Raw genomic sequence first — 24,424 nt, 5'->3', positions numbered from 1 at the left:
TATTTTACATTTTAATGTGTGTCATAATATAGATATTGTTCTTCCAGCTGTTTATAACCAGTTTTAAATTGCATATCACAATCTATGGATTTTTTAATAATAATTTTATGTGTTCATGTGTCTCATAATTCATTTCTTACCTGGACCTAATATTGTATGTGCTTGTCGAGTAGTTTGGTGTGACAAACAAATAAACATCTCCTCTTCTTCCTCATCATCTGTAACTTTCAGCATTATTTACACATCCTATAGATTTGGACCGGTTAACCATATGTCCCTTTTCCGAGAGACACAAGGCAATTAGCATTTATGAATCAATGACAAAAGTAGTAGTATTATGGATAAGTGTTATTGATAAGTATAGGGCTTATATTCGAAACACCCATTAATAATACTACTAAAGTTAAATTTTCGAAACTGTTTCTAAAATGAATTATCATGCTTCTACATTTACTGGTAAATCTGTACAAAATATAATTTATCTGCATTTTGATAATCACGGGACTTATAACTCTACCTTGTGGCGGATCATTTTCACACTAGACACATCTTGACCATGGAAAACTTGGAACAGACATTTCTGAGCATGTTGTCTTTTATGTACATGTGTTCAGCGTGACGAGTGGACGCTTAAACCACTACGCTACCCCACCCCTCTGAACAGATTATGGCTTGTATCTAACTATCAAGACACATTCGCCATCTGCCGCCATATAGATGGAATATTAAACTCCCACATTCATTTGTCATCTGCTCCGGGAGAGAAATTGTGTGGTACTGATATAGCCACTTTATCTTCATCGTTGGATAATTAAGTGTCAGAGTAAGTAAGTGTTGTTTTACGCTGCTTTTAGAAATAGTCCAGCAATATCACGGCGGAGAGACACTAGGAAATGGTCTTCACACATTGCACCCATGTGGGAAATCGAACCTGGGTCTTCGGTGCGACGAGCGAACGCTTTAACCATTAGGCGAGCACACTACCCTGTGTCAGAACTTGTGTCCAACATGTCGGGTAGACAATGAATTTTCTTAAACTCACTTGCAAATGACCAGAGCAGCCAAACGTTTCAAGTTGTTAGTCTAGTGTATTATTTCTGAATATTGGTCACAATACTGTATCGGTCATTGTATCACCTGTAGGAAAACATCACGTCAACTAGAGGGAGAAGTCGCACGATCAACCCGTTAAACTTCGGCAAGTTTCTTTGTAAACAATATCCAGTTAACAGGTACTTGAAAAATGACCAACAGACGTATAGGTTTGTTTCCTTACTTTATTCGTCGTATCAAATTCATCATAACACCAATCTATGGAGATGAAGATGGCTTGTCTGACAATTCTCTTAGGGCTGCCTCGTAAGTAATGTTATCTTGTGGTATGTAAGGGAGTGTGTGGGACTCACTCTTGAAAAGGGAGTGCACATTTCACGGGTTAATTAATGAGCTTTCAGGACAATGGTGTGTGTGTGTGTGTGTGTGTGTGTGTGTGTGTGTGTGTGTGTGTGTGTGTGTGTGTGTGTGTGTGTGTGTGTGTGTGTGTGTGTGTGTGTGTGTGTGTGTGTGTGTGTGTATGTGTGTGTATGTGTGTGCGTGCGCGGGGTGTGGAGAGTCCGGGTCCCCGATCCGTCTATGAGAGGGGCTCGGTATCATTGTCAGTGGTGTGATCAAATGGATCGTTTTCCCTTTTTCAAGTCAACATGTTTCGTGCAACCCAAGAACAGTAGTATGATATGACTTCTCTATACTTCGTCAATGAAGTCCGGTCCAAACTTCGCCTTCATCGCATCCTCTTTTGTCAGATCTGGACTTATGGTTCTAGTGTGCCACACAAGGACCTGCCAAAGTAAAAGAAATACAAAGGAATCTCGTTGATGCTTTGTGCAGTATTGTACCAAACTACGGAAAGTGAAACATCACCTAATTTTGGTATGATTGTACAATCCGGGCTTCGGTTCAATGGCAGATGCTGACTGAAGACGCAATACCAACGTCTGGTATTCAAGCACGATGGAAACATAGGATAACGATTGACTGTGACCAGCGAGCTGAGCCACTCATGCCGCCAGTCCGTACAGAGTGTGTCATTGCTGAATTCGTAAGGAATAGTATTCAGTAGTGATGCGATCATCACCGTGATTTAAACAGTATTTTATTTCCCGAAATTCATGTAGCATACATTAAACATTAATAAACTACAAAATGAAATATTATCAGCAAACAGACTGCATCAGTCTACGTTTCTGCAAAACATAATCTTATAAAGAAAGAGTTTATAAATACATTTGTGGAAATAGAGAATTCAATACTTTCAAACTAAATTCAGAATATGGTACCATTCTTTATGGTGAACGTTTGGTGTCACGTAAGAAATTATAAACCGATCTTGTTATTAATTCGTTTTCATACTGAAGAAAAACAAATAGCATGTAAACTTATTTTATTTTGAAAGAAGTATTAATTAAATCTAAATCTATCATACAGAAGACACTGAAGAAAATAATGGGAAGGATCCTTTCGAGTGTCTTCATAAGAGCAGGTTCGGCACTCTGACAAACATCTATCAAACAAGTGAGAGTTAAGATCACTGCAGCACAGTCGTCAACGACAGAGAAGAATTTGACCTCGCCTGGGACCATCCGATGTGTAATTTTCAAACATTAGGGATAACGTCAGGCCACTAAACGTACACTTCTTATATCAGGCTAATGACTCAACATTTCCAACAATGATGACTAGTGAATTCCATACCTTGACAGCTGATGGAAGAAAAGAATTATTACAGTAAGACACACGCCATGCATTACACTGGAGATTATCGGACTTTCGCAATTAAAGCGGCTTTGACTAGAACACGTCACAATTTAATTCTGGACTCACAATAGTCCAGAAACTCTCAGCACTGTGGCCACTCTCTCACAAGGGATTTCGCAAAATTAAACAGGCAGCTGTTATGTATGTGTGCTAAGGATGAAAAAATGAAAAAAAATTTTTTCGAAAACTCAAAATTTAAACTCGTTCGCCCATGGGCACGCCCATGGGCGAACAGTGGCCAATGGGTAGGCCCATGGGCAGGCCCATGGGCGAAAGTGTTTCATTTCATCCAGAATGAATGTTTTGGAGGTTGTAAATGAATGAAAAAATGTTAATAAGTATCATGACACAAATTTCAGCTTGTTGTGACTTGACTCTGCTAACTGACAGCGATTTTGAAAAATCTCGCCCATGGGTGAAAAACATATTGGCCCATGGACGAGAATAATTAATTTCATTGAATCTACATGTTTTTTTTCCAGGCTGTGCAGTTTTTCAATAAATGAACGTGTATTTATTATTGTCTTGACACGAGATTAAGCTTATTTTGACTTAATTCGGCTAATTAATAGTGATTTTTCAAAAAGACTCGCCCATGGGCGAAAACCATTTGGCCCATGGGTGAGAATATTTACTTTTACTCAAAATACACCTTTTCCCATGTTTTGGAGGTTGTGAATGGATGAAAGTATGTTCATAAGTATCATGTCACAAAATTCAACTCATTTTGAATTAATTCCGTTAATTTAGAGCTATTTAACAAAATCTCAGCCATGGGTGAAAAACATTTTGGCCCATGGGCGAGAATATTTCCTTTTACCCCAAACACATCTTTTCCAACATTTGGAGGATGTAAATGAATAAAAGTACATTTATGAGTATCATGACAGAAATTTCAACTCACTTTGACTTAATTCCTCTAAATGAGAGCAATTTTGAAAACTCTCGCCCATGGGAGAAAGACATTTTGGCCCATGGGCGAGAATATTTGCCTTCACTCAAAATACATCTTTCCTAATGTTTTGGAGGATGTAAATGTATGAAAGTGCCGTTGTGAGTATCATGACACAAAATTCAACTGATTTTGACTTAATTTTGCGACTTTAGGAAGATTTTTTTAAAATATGCCAGAATAATCACTTTTACTCAAAATACATCTTTTCCCGTGTTTTGGATTTTGTAAATGAATGAGGATATATTTGTAAGTATCATGGCACAAAATTCAACTTATTTTGACTTAATTCTGCTAATTTGTAACAAGTATAGGATCTGGATTTCCACTTAAATTTTCATAGTTTTTTTTTTATTGTCTTGGGGGTTGTAAATTTATGAATGAAAGTGTGTTTATAAGTATCACGACAAAAAAAATGAAATCATTCCGGTCTTAATTCGACTAATCTCTCTCGTGGACGAAAATATTTTCGTTTGCTCGTTTTCTTTATTTTGCAAACATATGGTTTAAAAATAGATGAAATTCTAATGAAAATTCAGTTTAATTTCGTGAGTTTAGTTTTATGTCGCACTCAGCAATATCCCAGCAATATGGCGGCGGCAATCCAGTGATCAACAGTGTGAGCATCTACCTGCACAATTGGGAACTGATGACATGTGTCAGCAAAAGTCAGCGAGCCTGACCACCCGATCCCGTTAGTCACCTCTTACGACAGGCATAGTCGCCTTTTATGGCAAGCATGGGTTGTTGAGGCCCTCTTCTACTCCAGATCTTCACGGGTCCCGAACACAGAGCTTTACTTCCAGCAACATATACAATACACTTAGAATACTAAGCCTTGAGATTCTTTTGAATTTAGGTATTCTATAAATATACCAAAATTCAACCTATATCTATGAAGCTGAAGTTATTTGTGAAAGCCCTAATCAAGAGTGACCAAACTCCAGTGACTATGCTGGGACACATTAATAAACGGTGTTGTGAGATCTTTAAACTGTATTGAAATATGTCTTGTCAATTCCACTGACATTCGCCAAATGTATCTACCTAGTAGTTTTAAGTGTACCTACCTTGGTAGGTCACTCGCTTGTTTTCTTTACCATTTGTACTAATTAGTATGCGCCTCCTCATGCTCCAATGCACACAGTGACCTGATTCGTCTCCATCGCAACTTAGGCTGCGTTTAACAGTACTTCAGCCAGTTTACTGTATCAGTCGAAATCTTACAATGAATGAATGAATGAATGAATGAATGAAGAGCAAGAAGTATATGTGAATGAATGAGAAAGATATAATAAAAGAAAGAAGTACATATGTGAATGAATGGAAGAATAAATGATACATCACGGCCATCCCTTCCAAAACATGCTAAAGAACGCAAAACTATCGTTAGATCACATGTGTTAACATCAGCTTGTTATTGTCTCCCTGGTCAGGCGTAACAATTGTCAGACAGGTTAAAACAACAAACTATCTGGTTGACTGCACAGCTACCTGTTGACGTAGTATACCCACAACACCTACTTTTCCTGCCTAACCTTCATCTACATCACCACCCTTAATATATTGAGCAGAGAGCACAGAAGGCCCTATAGCTGTAACCAATGAACCGTGGCGTCTCTCTGCTCCCAAGTTCCCAAGTGGGGGTGTCCTTTTCTACCTATTCCATTGATCTTTAAAACATCTAACACGCTCAACGCATGCATTTTTTTACTCAAATGTGATGTTATACATATCATAAGAGTATTTTTTATGTGTTAGTCAGTTGATAAATTATTATTTCATGATACATATATGTACAATATTTTGCTTCGATTCTGTAACTACCCACATTATGACATTGAGACCATTCTGATTTATCTAGTAAAATACGATTGTATAGTTTTGAGTTTGAATCTTGGCATATTTTACCGGTTTGCCACTTTTGCACTCTACCTATTTAAAGGGGGCGTGCATATTTTGGTGGTTTTTAGTATTCCATCTATTCATTTGGATTTATTAATTTATTTGTTTTTGTTTTGTTTTTTACAGCTAGTGGGCCTGTTAGTCTGCTTTGATAACTGTAAATTTATTCTGACGTTTGACGAGCGGAACATGAAGTGTTGTTATCATGTATGTTATGTAATTATATTATTGGTATGGAGCGGCATTGATATGTATGTTTATGCTTGACAATCCAGTCCCGATTACTTGAGGAGATTAGTTTAAACTATACATTAACGTATCCATACTATTAATGTGTAATCAGTATATCGGGCTATGAGGAATACGTAATGTAATCAAGATTGACTTTGCGTTTACTTTTCTATTTTTTAAATAAATTTTCACTATTTTTGCTACACAGATTTACTTTGGCTTCCGTGATTGTTGTCTCTAAGTATTTTAGAAATTATGTTGTTGAGACAACTGGAACAGTTGATCTGCAGTCTTTCAAAATTCATTTTCACGAGATATATTCTCCCTTTTTACCAGTTCTCAGAATGAACATATAGCTGTTTACACAAAGGTATCTTCCCGTAAAATAAGTAGGACGAAACGTGAAGCATAGCAGCGCATTTGCCATAACTGAAGTTGTTAAAATGATCCTGAAAACTGTCATTTTCAACATTCACCTTGCAAGCAATTTTACCAAGAAACTAAATAACTCATTACTACTGGAAGGAGTGAACTGAAAGCCCATTTTAACTGAAGTCACTGATTGAACTCGCTAACATCGATTCACTTACATTCTGGTACACGTGTCTTATTTCGTTTCCTGAGGACACACATTTTACTTTTTTATAGAAAAGCCGTGTCTAATCCCATAAATCAACACCGTTGTCACTACACCAAACGATTTTGACCTCGACCCAAAACAAAGGTTTAACTTACAGGACTACCTGTAAGATATTCCTTTCTTGATAACGAGTTTAACAGCTACGCCGAAATGCTGCTTACCTTATAAGAAGTTGTATATCCATAGAACTTTCGTATTTTTTTCCAAATGATCATGACCTGAACAGATATTACTTTGTCAGAGACTTCATGAGTGATTTTCAAGTTCTAATCCACACACTGATTTCCACTTTTTCATCATTTTGACTTTTATCTCAGTTTGTTGAGTATCTCAGCATAACTCGCAAAGACAATGGAAACTGAGCGGAACGATGACGCTTTCTGTTTCTTCCGCGTTCACTTACGTAATTTCCGCAAAGCGCCTACGACAATTTGCACCGAAAAAGTCATGTCTCGTCCGCTGGTCTTGTTTATTGGAGTATAACAGCTGCCGCTTTCATGTGTATTTTACTTGTCATTTACAAAATTCATCCATGGATCACATTAGGTCATTAGGAGACACCAGCTTTGAAATGAACAGGTGTTCGTGAGTGTATATGGATGAAAAAGACTGATTGCGCAAGACGCGCAGCCAAATATCTCACATTCAAAGGAAATCTCGAATTGATTGTTCTATAAGGCGTCGAGCTGACCGGTTGGTTTTGGTGTTGTGTATAAACCTCCTTTGCAAGAACTTTGTCAAGCATACCTGCTTTGTCCTTTTGCAAGACCTGCACATATTAGTCTTTGAAAGACATTGACATTTATGTGCAGGTGCTCTGGAAAACCTTGTCCGGCACGATATTCCTTCCAATTTAGTTATTGTGTGCATGCTGCATTTCAATTTTGGAAATGTGCTTAAAACATATTTTGATTCTCAAAAAATGTGGTTCGTTTAGCAAGCAAAATATTGCTTTGATTAACACTTCACCAGTACTATACAATATTACAGAATACACAAAACCGGATACACAAAAACGACAAATTATAGCATTGTGATTAGGGGTATATGGGGTTATAGGAGTCCCTTTTTATTCACCGAGACAAGTCCTACACGCCCTGGTGGGGTGTGGATTCGGGGAGGGGATAGCGGAGGAGATGACCAAGACACACGTACTCCATACGCTATCATGGTCTTCCTTACTGCTTGAAGATCGACCTTTTCTCACTGTGGTCTATGATGACTTCGGTGAACGGAAAAGAACTTATTCACTGTGAAAACCAGAAAATAGTTGATCCGTCCACGATTTTATCATAAAACACAAAGCTTGATTTTTTAAATTTTTTAACAGGAAACTAATTAACTTGTCAAAAACCTTCTCACAAATGTTCAGTGTTTCTACAAAGAGCTAGTCAGACACAACAAACCATAATTCTATTTTTCATGTTTACTTATATGAAAGATGTATTTGATGTAATGATATGTATGCATATGTTATTATATGATAGTTCATATGGATGACGACACATGCTTCATTTATATTTTGTATTAAATGCTGTATGGGTGAGGTACTGTAAAGCTTGTTCACCAGTCCCTATCAGAGTTACAAAACATACAAAAATACAACATGGAGATGTGTGGAGAAAATAGAGACATATGGAGAACAGCAATGTCATAACTGAACAGAAATCATTCCCTCTATTGGTGAAGGCCGTGTGGGATTAGTTAAACAAAGAAATCTAGTCGACCATGCCTCCTAATCCTCTTACTCCTTAAACAAACGACTTGCCTGGGCTGTCTAAAATTGAATTGAAATTTTTGTAAATTCGAGGTCTCGGGTAATACGTAAGGAGGTAATCAGGTGTCAACACTATGGCGTTCGACGCTCCGGACATGAAGGAAAACCAAATACGTTATAAAGTACAGTAATGTGGTCACTATGAGCGAGGCAGACAGTCTGATGAGCACAGCTCATTACGGAAATCTCTTGTCTTTGGAGCTGCTCGTTGAGACGCTGAAGCCTTCTGTCAAGTTCTTCTTTATTCTTTATTGTGGCCACTGTCTCACAATATGCAGTTTACATTGCTCACAGACCCTCGATTCACGATGACGCCAACTTTCTCGACTACTGTTCGTGCGACGACTATCATTCAGGAATTGGTTCCGCAGCTCATTCTTTCACCGAAGTCTGTGTGTATGTGTTTTAGCTCGTTAATTAGCGTAGAGACGAGTCTTCTGCTATTCACGGGCATTCTCGGGCACAAGTTCTCCAAGGTAGTCGACGCTCCGGGTGTCATTAGAACAGTGTTGAGCACTGTCACACTCCACTGCTTTTCGACAGTCCTGTTGTGTATTTGATAAAACAATCGACAATCCGGGTGTGAACCAAAAGAGGATACCACCATTCTCATCGGTGGATGAAATGGGATGAAGAAACCCGCATACTCTTCATCACATTGCTACACCGTATTTACCATAACGAATGTTTAAATATCACTTTATGTAAAAAGAGCATCAAAACAAGCTGAAACCATGTATTATATTTAAGAATGAAGATTATTATGGATATCAACTTCTTTATGAGAGAACACAACGTTTCGGAGTTAATGCTTACTCCTTCATCAGGTGTTGTGTTCTGTCATAAAGAAGTTGATATCCATAATAATCTTCATTCTTATGTATTTTCACTTCTAAATGACATTCAAAGACTTCATGTATTATATTAACATGGTACTAACTATAGTCGATTCGAACCACTGCTTTACAGTTCACTGACTGGATGCAGGCTTTTCCCACGTGGCGGGGTAAAAATTATCTATTCTCCCTCGCAAGGCCACGTGAACCAATCAGAAATGGACATTCTTAAATGAGGTAGGAGAAATGTGCCTTGTACGTTCTTATGAACCTTGATCTTTCAGGTACATTTCATCACTTGTGTACAAATAATGGTCTAGCATAATGTTTCAAACACTTTAATACGTATTGATGCAGGGGCCCCATATATGTTCTTGTTTACGTCCCGCTCGTCAAACGTCAGAATAAATTTACAGGTATCAAAGCAGACTCACTCGCTGGGCCACTTGCAATAAAAAACCCAAACAAAGCAAAAACAGGTAAATCAGTTAATTTAAACAAATAGATGGAATACTAAAAACAACCTAAATATTAGTATGCACGCCCCATTAAAAAAGATAGAGCGCTAAAGTGGCAAGATTCAAACTCAAAACTCTTCAATCGTATTTTACTAGATAAATCAAAATGGTCTCAATGTCATAATGTGGGTAGTTACAGAATCAAAGCAAAATATTTTACATGTTTATGTACGATTTATTTAGCAAAGCCAGAAAAATCCCCGACAAACACGGCCGCTTCTCCTCAATACGTGGGTTTGTGAGAGTGAGGGTACTCCCTGCAAGGCTCACTCCCATTAGTTAACAAGGCGTCCTCCCATTTTATGTATTTTTTACTCGATAGGTACGGAAAATTAATTAGGCGATGTGGGTATGTCATGACTGGTTGATTTCTCAGGATTAGGTGAACTGGGTATGGCAGAGTCGATATACTATGATCATAGGGGATTTAGCAACCATGTTGGAGTGAAGGAATGACAAAACTCTGCGATAGATTAATGAGTGTCTTTTTTAAGCATTATGAAAATGGGAATGGTAAATTAACACAAAATGCCCTAGACCTGTCCAGCGTGTCATACATATATATATATATATATATATATATCATAGAATAATAATTTATCAACTGAATAATACATAAAAATACTCTTATGATTATGTATAACATCACATTTTAATAAAAAGATGCATGCGTTGAGCGTGTTAGATGTTTTAAGATTAATGGAAGAGGTAGAGAAGGACACCCCTACTTGGGAACTTGGGAGCAGAGAGACGCCACGGTTCAGTGGTTACAGCTGTAGGGCCTTCCTTGCTCTCTGCTCAATATATTAAGGGTGGTGATGTAGATGAAGGTTAGGCAGGAAAAGTAGGTGTTGTGGGTATACTACGTCAACAGGTAGCTGTGCAGTCAACCAGATAGTTTGTTGTTTTAACCTGTCTGACAATTGTTACGCCTGACCAGGGAGACAATAACAAGCTGATGTTAACACATGTGATCTAACGATAGTTTTGCGTTCTTTAGCATGTTTTGGAAGGGATGGCCGTGATGTATCATTTATTCTTTCATTCATTCACATATGTACTTCTTTCTTTTATTATATCTTTCTCATTCATTCACATATGCACTTCTTTCTTTTATCATTTCTTTCATTCATTCAGATATACTTCTTGCTATTCATTCATTCATTCATTCATTGTAAGATTTCGACTGATACAATAAACTGGCTGAAGTACTGTTAAACGCAGCCTAAGTTGCGATGGAGACGAATCAGGTCACTGTGTGCATTGGAGCATGAGGAGGCGCATACTAATTAGTACAAATGGTAAAGGAAACAAGCGAGTGACCTACCCCTGTTGTAGATAATTTCTGGTCTGACAAATAGGAGAATACCCCATAAAACCTCGGACGAGGAAAAACCGGCACGGGCAAACGGGAATTACTAAAAATGGAGACCACACTATTAAAACGAAACATGCTAAACTGGGTAGGTACACTTAAAACTACTAGGTAGGTACATTTGGTGAATGTCAGTGGAATTGGCAAGACATGTTTCAATACAGGTTAAAGATCTCACAGCACCATTTATTATTGTGTCCTAGCATAGTCACTGGAGTTTGGTCACTCTTGATTAGGGCTTTCACAAATAACTTCAACTTCATAGATATAGGTTGAATTTTGGTATATTTATAGAATACCTAAATTCAAAAGAATCTCAAGGCTTAGTATTCTAAGTGTATTGTATATGTTGCTGGAAGTAAAGCTCTGTGTTCGGGACCCGTGAAGATTTGGAGTAGAAGAGGGCCTCAACAACCCATGCTTGCCATAAAAGGCGACTATGCTTGTCGTAAGAGGTGACTAACGGGATCGGGTGGTCAGGCTCGCTGACTTGGTTGACACATGTCATCAGTTCCCAATTGTGCAGGTCGATGCTCATGCTGTTGATCACTGGATTGTCTGATCCAAACTCGATTATCTACAAACTGCCGCCATATTGCTGGGATATTACTGAGTGCAACATAAAACTAAACTCACGAAATTAAACTGAATTGTCATTAGAATTTCATCTATTTTTAAACCATATGTTTGCAAAATAAAGAAAACGAGCAAACGAAAATATTTTCGTCCACGAGAGAGATTAGTCGAATTAAGACCGGAATGATTTCATTTTTTTTTGTCGTGATACTTATAAACACACTTTCATTCATATATTTACAACCTCCAAGACAATAAAAAAAGCTATGAAAATTTAAGTGGAAGTCCAGATTCTTGTACTTGTTACAAATTAGCAGAATTAAGACAAAATGAGTTGGATTTTGTGCCATGATACATATAAATATATCCTCATTCATTTACAAAATCCAAAACACGGGAAAAGATGTATTTTGAGTAAAAGTGATTATTCTGGCATATTTTTAAAAATCTTCCTGAATTCGCAAAATTAAGTCAAAATCAGTTGAATTTTGTGTCATGATACTCATAATGGCACTTTCATACATTTACATCCTCCAAAACATTAGGAAAGATGTATTTGGAGTGAAAAGGAAAGATTTTCGCTCATGGGCCCAATGTTTTTCGCCCATGGGCGAGATGTTTTTGAAAATCGGTCTCAATAAGCAGAATTAAGTCATAATGAGTTGGATTTTGTGCCATGATACTCATATATATATCCTCATTCATTTACACCTCCAAACCACAGGAAAAGATGTATTTTGAGTGAAGGCAAATATTCTCGTCCATGGGCCAAAATGTCTTTCTCCCATGGGCGAGAGTTTTCAAAATTGCTCTCATTTAGAGGAATTAAGTCAAAGTGAGTTGAAATTTCTGTCATGATACTCATAAATGTACTTTTATTCATTTACATCCTCCAAATATTGGAAAAGATGTGTTTGGGGTAAAAGGAAATATTCTCGCCCATGGGCCAAAATGTTTTTCACCCATGGCTGAGATTTTGTTAAATAGCTCTAAATTAACGGAATTAATTCAAAATGAGTTGAATTTTGTGACATGATACTTATGAACATACTTTCATCCATTCACAACCTCCAAAACATGGGAAAAGGTGTATTTTGAGTAAAAGTAAATATTCTCACCCATAGGCCAAATGGTTTTCGCCCATGGGCGAGTCTTTTTGAAAAATCACTCTTAATTAGCCGAATTAAGTCAAAATAAGCTTAATTTCGTGTCAAGACAATAATAAATACACGTTCATTTATTGAAAAACTGCACAGCCTGGAAAAAAAACAACATCTAGTTTCAATGAAATTAATTATTCTCGTCCATGGGCCAATATGTTTTTCACCCATGGGCGAGATTTTTCAAAATCGCTGTCAGTTAGCAGAGTCAAGTCACAACAAGCTGAAATTTGTGTCATGATACTTATTAACATTTTTTCATTCATTTACAACCTCCAAAACATTCATTCTGGATGAAATGAAACACTTTCGCCCATGGGCCTGCCCATGGGCCTACCCATTGGCCACTGTTCGCCCATGGGCGTGCCCATGGGCGAACGAGTTTAAATTTTGAGTTTTCGAAAAAAATTTTTTTCATTTTTTCATCCTTAGCACACATACATAACAGCTGCCTGTTTAATTTTGCGAAATCGCTTGTGCGAGAGTGGCCACAGTGCTGAGAGTTTCTGGACTTTTGTGAGTCCAGAATTAAATTGTGACGTGTTCTAGACATTTGGTGGTACCCATATTAAGAGATATTGTAGAGTTAACCCATTTACCATTTTGTAGAACATGCATAATTTATGATAACGGCGCCTTTCGACTAAGGAACTATATGTTGTCTCAGCATGGAGGTTTTCGTGACTTGTGCCCCTCACTGCACCTGATATAGTCCTAAGGGCATAAATGTAGCTTCTCTATCAGATAAACCATAGCAGTCAACGAAGTATTCATCCGCACTTTCAAGCGATATTCTGTTTCAAACTTTTCAGACAATTTATTAGTAGACTTGCTCTGGCTACTATATAATCAATATGTTTCTGCCATTTTCTATAATTTTGTAAAATCAGACTATGGTGTTTATTTTCACAAACTTCAGAAATCGCAGTATTATAAAGTGTTAGTCGACTTGCATAAGTCTTACTGGAGTATAACATAGCTTCTGTCTTTTCAGGATTAAAATTAAAATGCCACTTGCTAGGCTAGTCTGAAATGCGTTCTAGGTCAATATTAAGCAATGTCTGAGCCTGAAACGGATGTTCAGTTACAAGTATAGGGACGTATCACCAGCGAAGAGATTAACGTTACCTAGTATTCTCGCTCGTATAAACGAGAAATAATACTGGTCCCAAGACAGAACCTTGAGGAACACCAGCTAAGACAGATTTTGTATTTGATTTGTGACATTAATAACAACTGACTGTTTTATATCACCAAGATAATTTTCTAACCAAAGCAGTAGTTTTCCTGATATTCCTATGGAATATAACGTATAAAGTTTTGATAACATTCATGAGTGTTCAATATCACAAGAGACAGCTCGGGTTTCTTTACCCTCATCTACAGCATTTGAGAAAAAACGTGATAAACATCACAGGTACTCACCTTTGTGCAGTTGTCAGCCAGCGGTTCTAGTTCATTCAAGGTAATATTGGTCTTAGAGATGATATAGGATTCTTGAGATCCCGGCCGTGTGTAGTGGGAAAATTGAAGATCCGGAATTTCAAAGAAAAGACGAAGATTCATGGCAAATCCTGCCATGTCTATTGCAAATTTTCGAATAGGGTCATAGCTTACACGCCAACGGGTCACCTGAGATGAGAAGCAAAGTCCAATGCATACACATACGTACCGTACGCATCAACATATACATCTTATATTTTCAACAAATTACATTTTAATTTACTCTTTAATAAAACGATCCTCGGTAACAAATCGTTGGAATATGAAATATGTTTTCTCGAATTTGTATCAGAATACGAAAAATATGTCCTTTTATCGTTACCTTTCCATTCTTCACAATAGGCGCTGTATATCTTTGATCTCCAACGAGTCCAACCGGCCAGACAGAAATCTTCCGGGTTCGGCGCATCTGTGGGAGAGGTATGTTTAGAAATATCAATCAAAGAACACACTTGATGACGACATTGAGTAAGGGAAAAGAAGTACGTTAACCTGAGTCTTGAAGAGTGAGTGAGTGAGTTAATGTTTAACGTCACATCGGCAATATTTCAGCCATATCGTGACGAGAACATTAAACAGGAAATGGAATACATTTATATCATAAAAACCTGTCAACAAAGGACAGTAAAACAACTAGAATATCACAGAGAATGTAAAACTAGTAATTAGATCTAAAACAGTTCAACTATAAGAGGACAATACAATATAAAAATGGGCTATGGATTGCCAACAACTGAAGGTAGATCACCATACTAGGGACCATGGGGACTTACATTACTTTTGCTACCTACATGGACCCTAGCTGGATTTACACCATCCCTTCAGTCAGTGGCATTTATGCGGAGAATTGGCCATACATTAAAATGACAAAAATACTGCGATTAAAAACCTGGAAACCTTAAATTTACATCAAATGTTTCGGGACTTACGTACCCTCTTAGGAGGACAATAATTTTACAGTACTTTAACCCCCTTTGAGGGTACAGCCACTAACATATTGAGTTACTAATTTAAACTTCCAGTTATAAAATATGTATCTATTTACAAATCAGTTAACAGATCTAATTCTTTTAAAAATCCTATGATTAAATGAGCACTAGTATTGTTAAAAAGATCCTTCATTGTTTTTGATTTGAAATAAGTGTCCCTTGTGATGGAATACTCAACACAGTCAAGCAAGATGTGCTTGACTGTGATTCTTTCATCACAAGGGATACAAAACGGAGGATCCTCACCTTTTAGTATATATTCGTGCGTGTATCTTATGTGGCCAATGCGACATCGTCGCATAATGACCTCTTCAAATCTCGTCTGACAACCCAAGTAGGTGTAACCAATAGAGGGTTTTATCGCATGTAATTTGTTTATACCTACTTGGGTGTCCCACTTCTTTTGCATCAGATCACGGATGTAAGATCTAATGGTGGCTTTGTAATCGCTGTAAGGAATAAGAAGTGGTGTCACAGATTTGTTGAGTGCTGCTTTAGCAGCTAGATCGGCCATTGTGTTACCAGAAATGCCCACGTGGCTGGGTAACCAACAGAAGACGATGTCGTATTGGCCAGTAGCAAGATCATTATGCAATTCAATAATTTCAATTAAAAGTGGATGTTTGCAAGAAATATTTTTAATAGCCTGAAGGCAAGAAAGAGAGTCGGAATAGATTACATACTGTTTATGCTTGGGGTGTCTTTGAACATATTTAAGAGCCATTAGTATGGCGTTTGCTTCAGCTGTGAAAATGGAGCTGCAATCTGGCAATCTAGCAGATATTGTTCTGGATCCAATGACAGTGGCACAAGCTACTGGGCCATCGTCCTTGGACCCATCGGTAAATATGGGTTTGTAATTGCTATATTTATGTTTTAACTGATTATATTCTTGTTTATATTGTAATTGATTAGTTTCTGACTTCTTAAACTGTGTAAGAGTTAAATCAACTTTTGGCCGCACTAGTTGCCAAGGAGGAGAAGAAAGTAAACGCGAAGGATGTATAATCTCCAGCTCAATGCCAGCATCAGAAAGGAATGGTTTAACTCTATGCCCAAGAGGTGGAACAAGGGAAGATTTCTTAGTATATAAATCCCCATAGAGGGGATTAAAGACACAGTTAAAGGCAGGGTTAGACTTGTTAGAAAAATGTTTTGTAATATATTGTACGGATAATTTTATACGGCGTTGTGAAAGAGATGGTTCATCTGCTTCGACGTAAAGACTGTCCACAGGAGACGTTCTGAAGGATCCGAGACAAAGTCTAAGACCTTGGTGGTGGACAGAATCCAGTAGTCTTAAGCTGCTTTTACAGGCTCCCCCATATACGATGGACCCATAATCAAGTTTTGAGCGGACCAGTGATCTATATAGGTGAAGGAGGGTAGCTTGATCCCCTCCCCATTTTGAATTGGAAACAACTTTTAGTAAATCCAGAGCCTTCAAGCATTTATTTTTTAGATATTTAATGTGTGGAAGAAAAGTTAAATGGGAGTCGAAAATTATACCCAAGAACTTGGCCTCCTTGACCACTTTAATGGGAGTGCCATTTAAAAAGAGTTCTGGGTCTTTATGTGGCTTATATTTTCTACAGAAGTGTAGACAATTAGTTTTTGACTGAGAAAATTTAAATCCATTTTCGAGACACCATTTATTTATTTTGTTTAAACACAACTGCAGTTGCCGTTCAATAGTATGCATATTTTTACCGCGGCAAGAAATATTAAAATCATCCACGAAAAGCGATCCATCGATGGAATCGTTTAAAACCTTGGATAAACTGTTAATCTTAATGCTAAACAGTGTGACAGACAAAATACTGCCTTGTGGGACACCCTGATCCTGAATGTAATGATCAGACAGGGTTGAACCCACTCGGACTTGAAATTTTCTGTCATTTAAAAAGTTGGATATAAATTGAGGTAAACGACCTCGTAATCCAAAGTCATGTAAATCTTTTAAAATTCCATGTTTCCATGTCGTGTCATACGCTTTTTCTAAATCGAAAAAGATTGACACTGCATGTTGTTTATTAATTATGGCATTTTTAACAAAAGATTCTAAACGCACTAAATGATCGACAGTACTTCTGTTTTTACGGAAACCGCATTGTATATCTGTTATGAGGTTATTGGTTTCCAAGTACCAAACGAGTCGATTATTTATCATGCGTTCCATGGTCTTGCAAACACAGCTAGTTAGTGAAATGGGCCTATAATTAGAAGGATTAGTATGATCACGTCCAGGTTTAGGGATGGGAACAATAATAGCATCACGCCACGAGGAGGGGAATTTTCCACTTGTCCAAATGTTATCAAAAATATATAATAGTGTCTCCAAACATGAGTCTGGCAAGTGTTTCAGGAGTTGATAATGTATACCATCAGCTCCAGAAGCAGTATCGTGAGCCTGATCAAGAGCAGTGTGAAGTTCATGTATCGAAAATGTTTCATTGTAGTCTTCTCCATTATCTGAATTGAAATTAATAGGTGTCCTTTCCTGCTGTTTTTGATATTTTTGGAATTCAGGTACATAATTAGACGAGGAAGAGTGTTTGGCCAACGTTTCACCAAGTTTATTTGCAATATCTGATTTACTAGTCAATAATTGGTTCCCATCTTTCAGATGACTGACGCTAGCTTTCGATCCCTTACCCTTGATTTTCTGGATCATATTCCACACCTTTGATATCGGCGTGCGCGAATTAATTTTTGAGACATAGGTTTGCCAAGAGTGGCGTTTACTCTGCTTGAAAGCACGTCGAGCTTTGGCGTTCAAAATTTTAAATTTATCTAAATTGTGGACCATAGGATGGCGACGGAAATAATGTTCGGCTTTCTTCCGTGCCTTCCTAGCCTGTTTGCATTTATCTGTAAACCATGGTTTTCGTATGTGAGGAATTGAAGAGGACTTTGGGATACATTCGTCAGCTATGGTATTTAGCTTATCTGAGAAACATTTCATGGCATCAGGAATATCATTAAAAAGTTCAGGTTTAAGTTGTTCAGCGCAGAGAATTTCATACAGAGGCCAGTTAGCCTTTTTAAAATTCCATCTTGATGATAGCGGAACGTCAGATGGATTCACAGGCTTTAGCATTGTTGGGAAATGGTCACTTCCACAAAAGTCGTCATGGACTGACCATTCAAATTCATTCAATAGGCTGGAGTCAGTAAAAGACAAATCAAGAGATGAATATGTTCCTGTGCCAGGGTGTAAATACGTATTTGAACCGTCATTATAAATGCATAGATCATTATTTGAAATGAATTCCTCCAGTAATTTACCTTTAGTGTTTGTATTACGACTGCCCCAGAGTGGATTGTGTCCATTTAAATCACCCATGATTATACAGGGCTTAGGGAGTTCATCATACAGAGCCTGAAGATCAGTTTGCTGAACGGATGAGGAAGGCGAAACATACAAAGAGCAAAGAGTAACTGCAACATGCAAAGTAAGTCTTACTGCAACGGCCTGAAGACTTGTTTTAAGTAGAACAGGACTGTGGATTACATCATTCCGAACAAGGATTAAAGATCCTCCAGTGGCTATTCCACCCGGAGGAGAAAAACAATGATAAGCATTATATTGACGTAATTCAAAAAGATCAGTCTGCTTGAGATATGTCTCTTGTAAACAGAATGCTGACGGTTTAAAATCTTGGACTAACAGATGTAAATCGTTTAAATTTGTCCTGAGTCCTCTACAGTTTCATTGTATTAGAGGTGAAGAAACAATCTCTATGGGGGATGAACAGGAGATCGACCCCTCACCTTCCTGGCTGGAGACAAGCTATGTGCCCTTCCATGGTTGTGGTCGGACATATCCATGTCTTCGAGTGATCCAAATTTGTTAAATATTTGGACCTGATTATTGGCCCCTTTCGGCGTTCTACCACTTTGATTCTTTCTATTTGTTTCAGCTCTAGTTTTGGATTTGATTTTTTCAAGTTGTGTCTCATTTTTCTCTGATTTTGATTTTTTAGATGAGGTCGTATTTTGAGAAGAGGACGAATCCTTATCGCTAGATGGCATAGACTGATTTAGGGTTTGTGAACTGGATGTTTGTGTACAATTCTCTTTATTTGCGGTAGGGATCAAGGTTGGAGCTGAAGATTTTGCCCAAGTGTATTCGGTCTGGCAAGCTACCGATTTACATGGAAGAGGTCTTGGAGTTGAAGCAGAAGCCACAGGAGAAGCAGTTGCGGCAGCATAAGATAGGCCGGTAGATTCCTGAGCAATGACGTATTTCTTAGCCTCAGAAAAGGTGATATTTCGTTCGTGTTTGACACGAGAAATTTTTGATTGGAATTTCCATGACGGGCATTCTCTGGAAGACGAGGGATGACTCCCAGAACAATTGACGCAAACACATGGGTTATTGCACAGTGTACTGTCTTCACATTTCCCTCCACATCGGTTGCAGGCAGCTGGATTATGGCAAGAGTTGGAACCATGGCCATACTTTTGGCAATTGTAACATCTTAGGGGATTTGGAACGTAGGCATCTACCCTTAGTTGACAATAACCAGCTTTAAGTGAGCTTGGGCGGGATGGAAGACAGAAAGTAAACAAGTACGTATTGCTTTTTACAATTTCATTTTCTCTTTTGAATGTAAATCGTTTGACAGCAGTGACTCCTTGAGACTGTAACTCGGAAACAATGTCTGTTTCAGTCATGTCAGATAGGCAGCGTCCAGTATCACGGACGATGCCTTTGCTATTGTTGAGTGTCCTGTGAGACGACACCTTAACGGGAACATTGGCCAGAGATTTAGTTGAAAGCAGAATTTGTGACTGAATTTGTTTCTTACATTCAATAAGGAGAGATCCTGATCGTAATTTTTTAACTTCTTTGACTTCACCAGCCAGACCTTCTATGCCTTTCGCAATAGCAAAAGGATTCAATTTAAGAGGACCATCATTTGGATCAGACATGACAAGAAAGCGAGACCAACTTGCAGGATTTGAGAGAGCTGTAGTATCTTCGTCCTCTGACGAGAATGAATCATCTGATTCATGCGAACGTTTTTTAAGTGGGGGTGCCATGATTGTATTAAATTGGATTCACTCTCCTAGCTCCCTACCCACCATGGAGTGTCAACAAGGACGATGCCTTTTGTCTGTGGATCTCCGTCAGACGGCACCAAGGATACTAGGAGAGTATACTCAAGCAGGAAAATGCCTAAAAAGGATAGATCCCACCAGATTGGCCCATGAGCCACCGCCTTCTGGCATAGGACTCTAGGCAAATTGTAAAAACAAGACTTTTAGCAAATATGAAATAGCCAAGACCACACAATAATTTTTGAAAAGTCAAAAGTGTGAAAAAATAAGTACTATGCACAGGGCTTGGCGTGACCAGCCGATTGGTCGAACCGGGCCCATTCGACCACCCGTCTAGGTGAAGTCAGGGCCAAAGTAGTGTGTTGAGCAACAGGAGCACGATTGCAGGCCCCTATTGCCCTCAACCACCAGGATCCCCTCCTCCACCGACACAGGGCCGCAACCCACGGCCAACAGGTTGGTGGACCAAATATGCCCCCGGGTCCACAACGGGGGGTTGGCGAGCACTTAGCGTTACCCAGCACCCACCACGAGGAGGTGGCTCGCCACGGGTGCCGAGTCTTGAAGAGTTTGAGAAACGCCAGAAGTAGTTTGGGTTTTAGACATTTACCAATTTGAAAGGGACATAATCCGGATGATCACAGATTCAAACCCACGATCACCTTTGCCTGGAACACCAAAGAGAAGCAGCTGCACACAGACATTCGCATCGTCTTGGAAACCCATGTTTCCCGAGGAAGTATAAACCTTCATCAACGTACGCCTTTTTGAACCCTTGTGAACCACAGGTATACAACTTTGGTTGGGGATTTTGTTTTGTCCTTTTCACCATTTCTGACATATCACAAAGTGTTTGTTATGAAACTACTAATGATAACAATAATGAGGGCATTTAATGCGCTGTGTTCCGCACCAAGCAGGGTCACTCTCAAAGCGTTACAATCTGATTTTCATCACCCAGGATAATCCAAGCTGTTTGGGAGGCGCTAAACGATTGATAGACACGCGATTTATCCCATTGGGTACCCTTTTTCTGCTATGTCAGCTGAGGCACGTGTTTTATAACAAACTCACTTGTCTAAGGGGAGACTTCATGTATCGTACGTGTTTCGTTGTTGGATAGGACTGATCCTAGAAACTCTCATGAGCCAACCTGCCAAACATGGTCATCCAGCCAAGGCCTCTGCGAGCCTAACGTTGCTTAACTTAACTGATTTTTTACACAAGCTCTACGCGCAAAGTCACACACCATGATGGTAACATTATAAAAGTAACACGTGATGCCATGTTACAGGTAGAGGAAACACTTTTATATGGATAGATAGTTTCAGTATTCGCAGTAGATACGACGTTCCGGTGTAGATCCTAACACTGTTATCAAGCAAATGATGCACAACATATGCAGCATGAATACACAAACACACACACACACACACACACACACACACACACACACACACACACACACACACACACACACACACACACATGAAGTGTGTTTAAGTTTCTACAGTTGAAGAGGCTGACGTATTCATAACGAGCCTCATTATGTCATTGACAAGATACTGTGCATCAGTCTTTACAACTGTATTAACTCTATTCATGTATAAGTTCTCCTTGTTGCACATGTTGTGCGCCATTTGCTTGGTAACGCTGCTAGGATCTACATTTATTGCAATAAAGTAGCTGTCTGTCCATAAATAGTATTTCCTTTTCATAATACCAGTTTCTAAATGCCTCTAAAAGGAGAAGAAGGATCTTAGAGATTACCTCCTCAAATATTCTCAGATGGTATGTGTTATCATCATCTGCAAAATACACAACTCCATCTTGAGTCGCTGGATCCACGTTGTTTCGCAGCCAAGATATTCCTTTGTTTCGTTGTTCCACACCCTTTGCAGATGTTCTTACGAGACCACCGACATTTAACTGGGCATCTGAAGGTGTCGAAACACACAGATGTGTGAACGACACACCAGAGTTTCTCAACAGGTTACCAACTAATCGAGTCTTCTTCGTAGAATCTTCAACAACAATCCAATGAAATTTGAATAGGTGTAGAAAGGTTTGAGATAATCTTGTAAGTTCAGCCTTCTGCTGTACCCGTGTATGGGTTGGCATTATGGCGTATATCATAGGGAGATTATTCAAACGGTTTCTCCGAGTTTCAAGCTGCAGCGAAAGATTTTGAATTCTCGTCGCTGCAAGTTTAAATTTGATTGAAAGATCTTTTATGACATTGTCCTTTTTTCTCAGTTGCTCCTTGTTTCTTCTGTAGCTTGCCAGGAGTGTTTCTTGTTTTTGTTTTAACAACACTTCCACGGTCTGTAATCGGGTTCTTGATTTTGCCTTTGAATACCACATCTCTGCAAAAGTCACAGATGACATGTCATATAATTAACAATGAAATCCATCTCTACAAAAGTCACAGATGACATGTCATATAATTAACAATGAAATCCATCTCTACAAAAGTCACAGATGACATGTCATATAATTAACAATGAAATCCATCTCTACAAAAGTCACAGATGACATGTCATATAATTAACAATGAAATCCATCTCTACAAAAGTCACAGATGACATGTCATATAATTAACAATGAAATCCATCTCTACAAAACTGGACAGATGGCATGTCATATAATTAACAATGAAATCCATCTCTACAAAACTGGACAGATGGCATGTCATATAATTAACTGTGAAATCCATTTGTACAAAAGAGAGGAGATGACATGTCGTATAATTAAGAATGAAATCTATCTAGGAAAGAGAACATAGGACGTAAAATATAAGTAACAATATAATCATTCTCTACTAAAGGGGATAGAAGACGTGTCATATACTTAACAATGAAAAAAACATTTTTACAGAGGGGCACATGCCATATGATAAACAATGAATCACATTTCTACAATGTATAATTAACAATGATATCCTTTCTTACAAAGGGGGATGGATGACATCTCAGTTTAATTACAAAAGGGGACAGATGACACGCATATAATTAACAATGAAATCCTTCTCTACAAAAGGGGACAAATGGCATGTCATATAATTAACAATGAAATTCTTCTCTAAGAAAAGGGACAGGTGACATATCATATAACGAACAATTAATTCCGAAAGGCTGTACATCCCCAGGCACATTCCTCCATTTCCTGAGAGTAGGTCAACAACATGAAAACCAAACACGTGTTTTACAAATATAGACTGACCCTGAGTTGTGAAATACAATTCGACTGTACATTATATTGGCTCGATAACTTGCCTACCTATCGACAGACAAATCGACTACATGCCGGTCGAATTACTTGAGAGCTGTCACTCGCCTATCTCTGTGGTCTTCGGTGGCACCATCAGGCCTGGGCTCAATTCCACTAAGCTCTTGTGCCTGTCTTAAGCCAACGCTGAAGTAGAGGGGTAACGATCACCTGCGATTGTTTTGAAGACTAGGAAAATACACCCCTTATAATTATAGTATCGCACTATGTATTTTTGAAATTCTAGGCATCCTGGAATTCAAGTTTCCCTTTGTAACAACCATGGTTCATACATGTTGAGAGAAATTAGGAAATTGGCATGGTGTTTTCTTTTCTACAAATAACGCCAAACAAATCTTGAAACAAATTAAATTGAACGATTTTTGGATAGACAACTCCTGACAGCAATTGATGCATCCATTGAAATAAAGAAGTTATCCGTCCATAAACAAATCGTTCTTGTCCGTAAAACCAACTTCTAAATACCACTCAAAGAAGCAGCTAAGATTGGTTGCGAAATGCTAAGATGTATTGAGAGTTATTGAAACGGGTCGCTGGACACCTGTAATGATACTGCACCATACATATATTGTAGCTTTGATGTTTAATACAGAGGTTCCAACATATCAGCATTTTCAAAATTATATCACACTGAAACACAACCAAACGCCATGTTGTAAATCTACCATGCAATAAACGCGCCACTCTTACCTGCAAATATGATAAAACAAAAAGACAGCAGTACAGCAGGAATCAAGAGGACGAAACGAAAGTTTCCGCTTTTCTGGGTCTTGTTGAACTTCATGTGTTGCAT

At 38.3% G+C, this 24,424-nt stretch overlaps 1 protein-coding gene across 1 annotated transcript; it reads right to left on the bottom strand.

Annotated features, from left to right (window-relative positions):
* Positions 1-1,742: 1,742 nt before the first annotated feature.
* LOC137295264 (galactosylgalactosylxylosylprotein 3-beta-glucuronosyltransferase 1-like) lies at positions 1,743-24,424 on the bottom strand. Its single transcript, XM_067826581.1, has 5 exons — positions 24,322-24,424; positions 22,114-22,709; positions 14,610-14,696; positions 14,210-14,416; positions 1,743-1,838 (listed from the first exon to the last, which is right to left on the bottom strand). The coding sequence occupies exons 1-5, from the start codon at positions 24,422-24,424 to the stop codon at positions 1,743-1,745; spliced, it is 1,089 nt and encodes a 362-aa protein (XP_067682682.1).

The sequence above is a fragment of the Haliotis asinina genome, chromosome 8 (assembly GCF_037392515.1).
Source record: "Haliotis asinina isolate JCU_RB_2024 chromosome 8, JCU_Hal_asi_v2, whole genome shotgun sequence".
Classification (NCBI taxonomy): domain Eukaryota; kingdom Metazoa; phylum Mollusca; class Gastropoda; order Lepetellida; family Haliotidae; genus Haliotis; species Haliotis asinina.
The sequence above is the reverse complement of the archived record's forward strand: the minus strand, read 5'-3'. Positions and strand labels throughout refer to the sequence as shown.

Coding starts and splice junctions, on each gene's coding strand:
- LOC137295264 (XM_067826581.1), bottom strand. CDS start 24,424: ATGCAACACATGAAGTTCAACAAGACCCAGAAAAGCGGAAACTTTCGT. Junction 22,710..24,321: donor TTGTTTTATCATATTTGCAG/GTAAGAGTGGCG, acceptor TGACTTTTGCAG/AGATGTGGTATTCAAAGGCA. Junction 14,697..22,113: donor ATCTGAGAATATTTGAGGAG/GTAATCTCTAAG, acceptor CCTCTCCCACAG/ATGCGCCGAACCCGGAAGAT.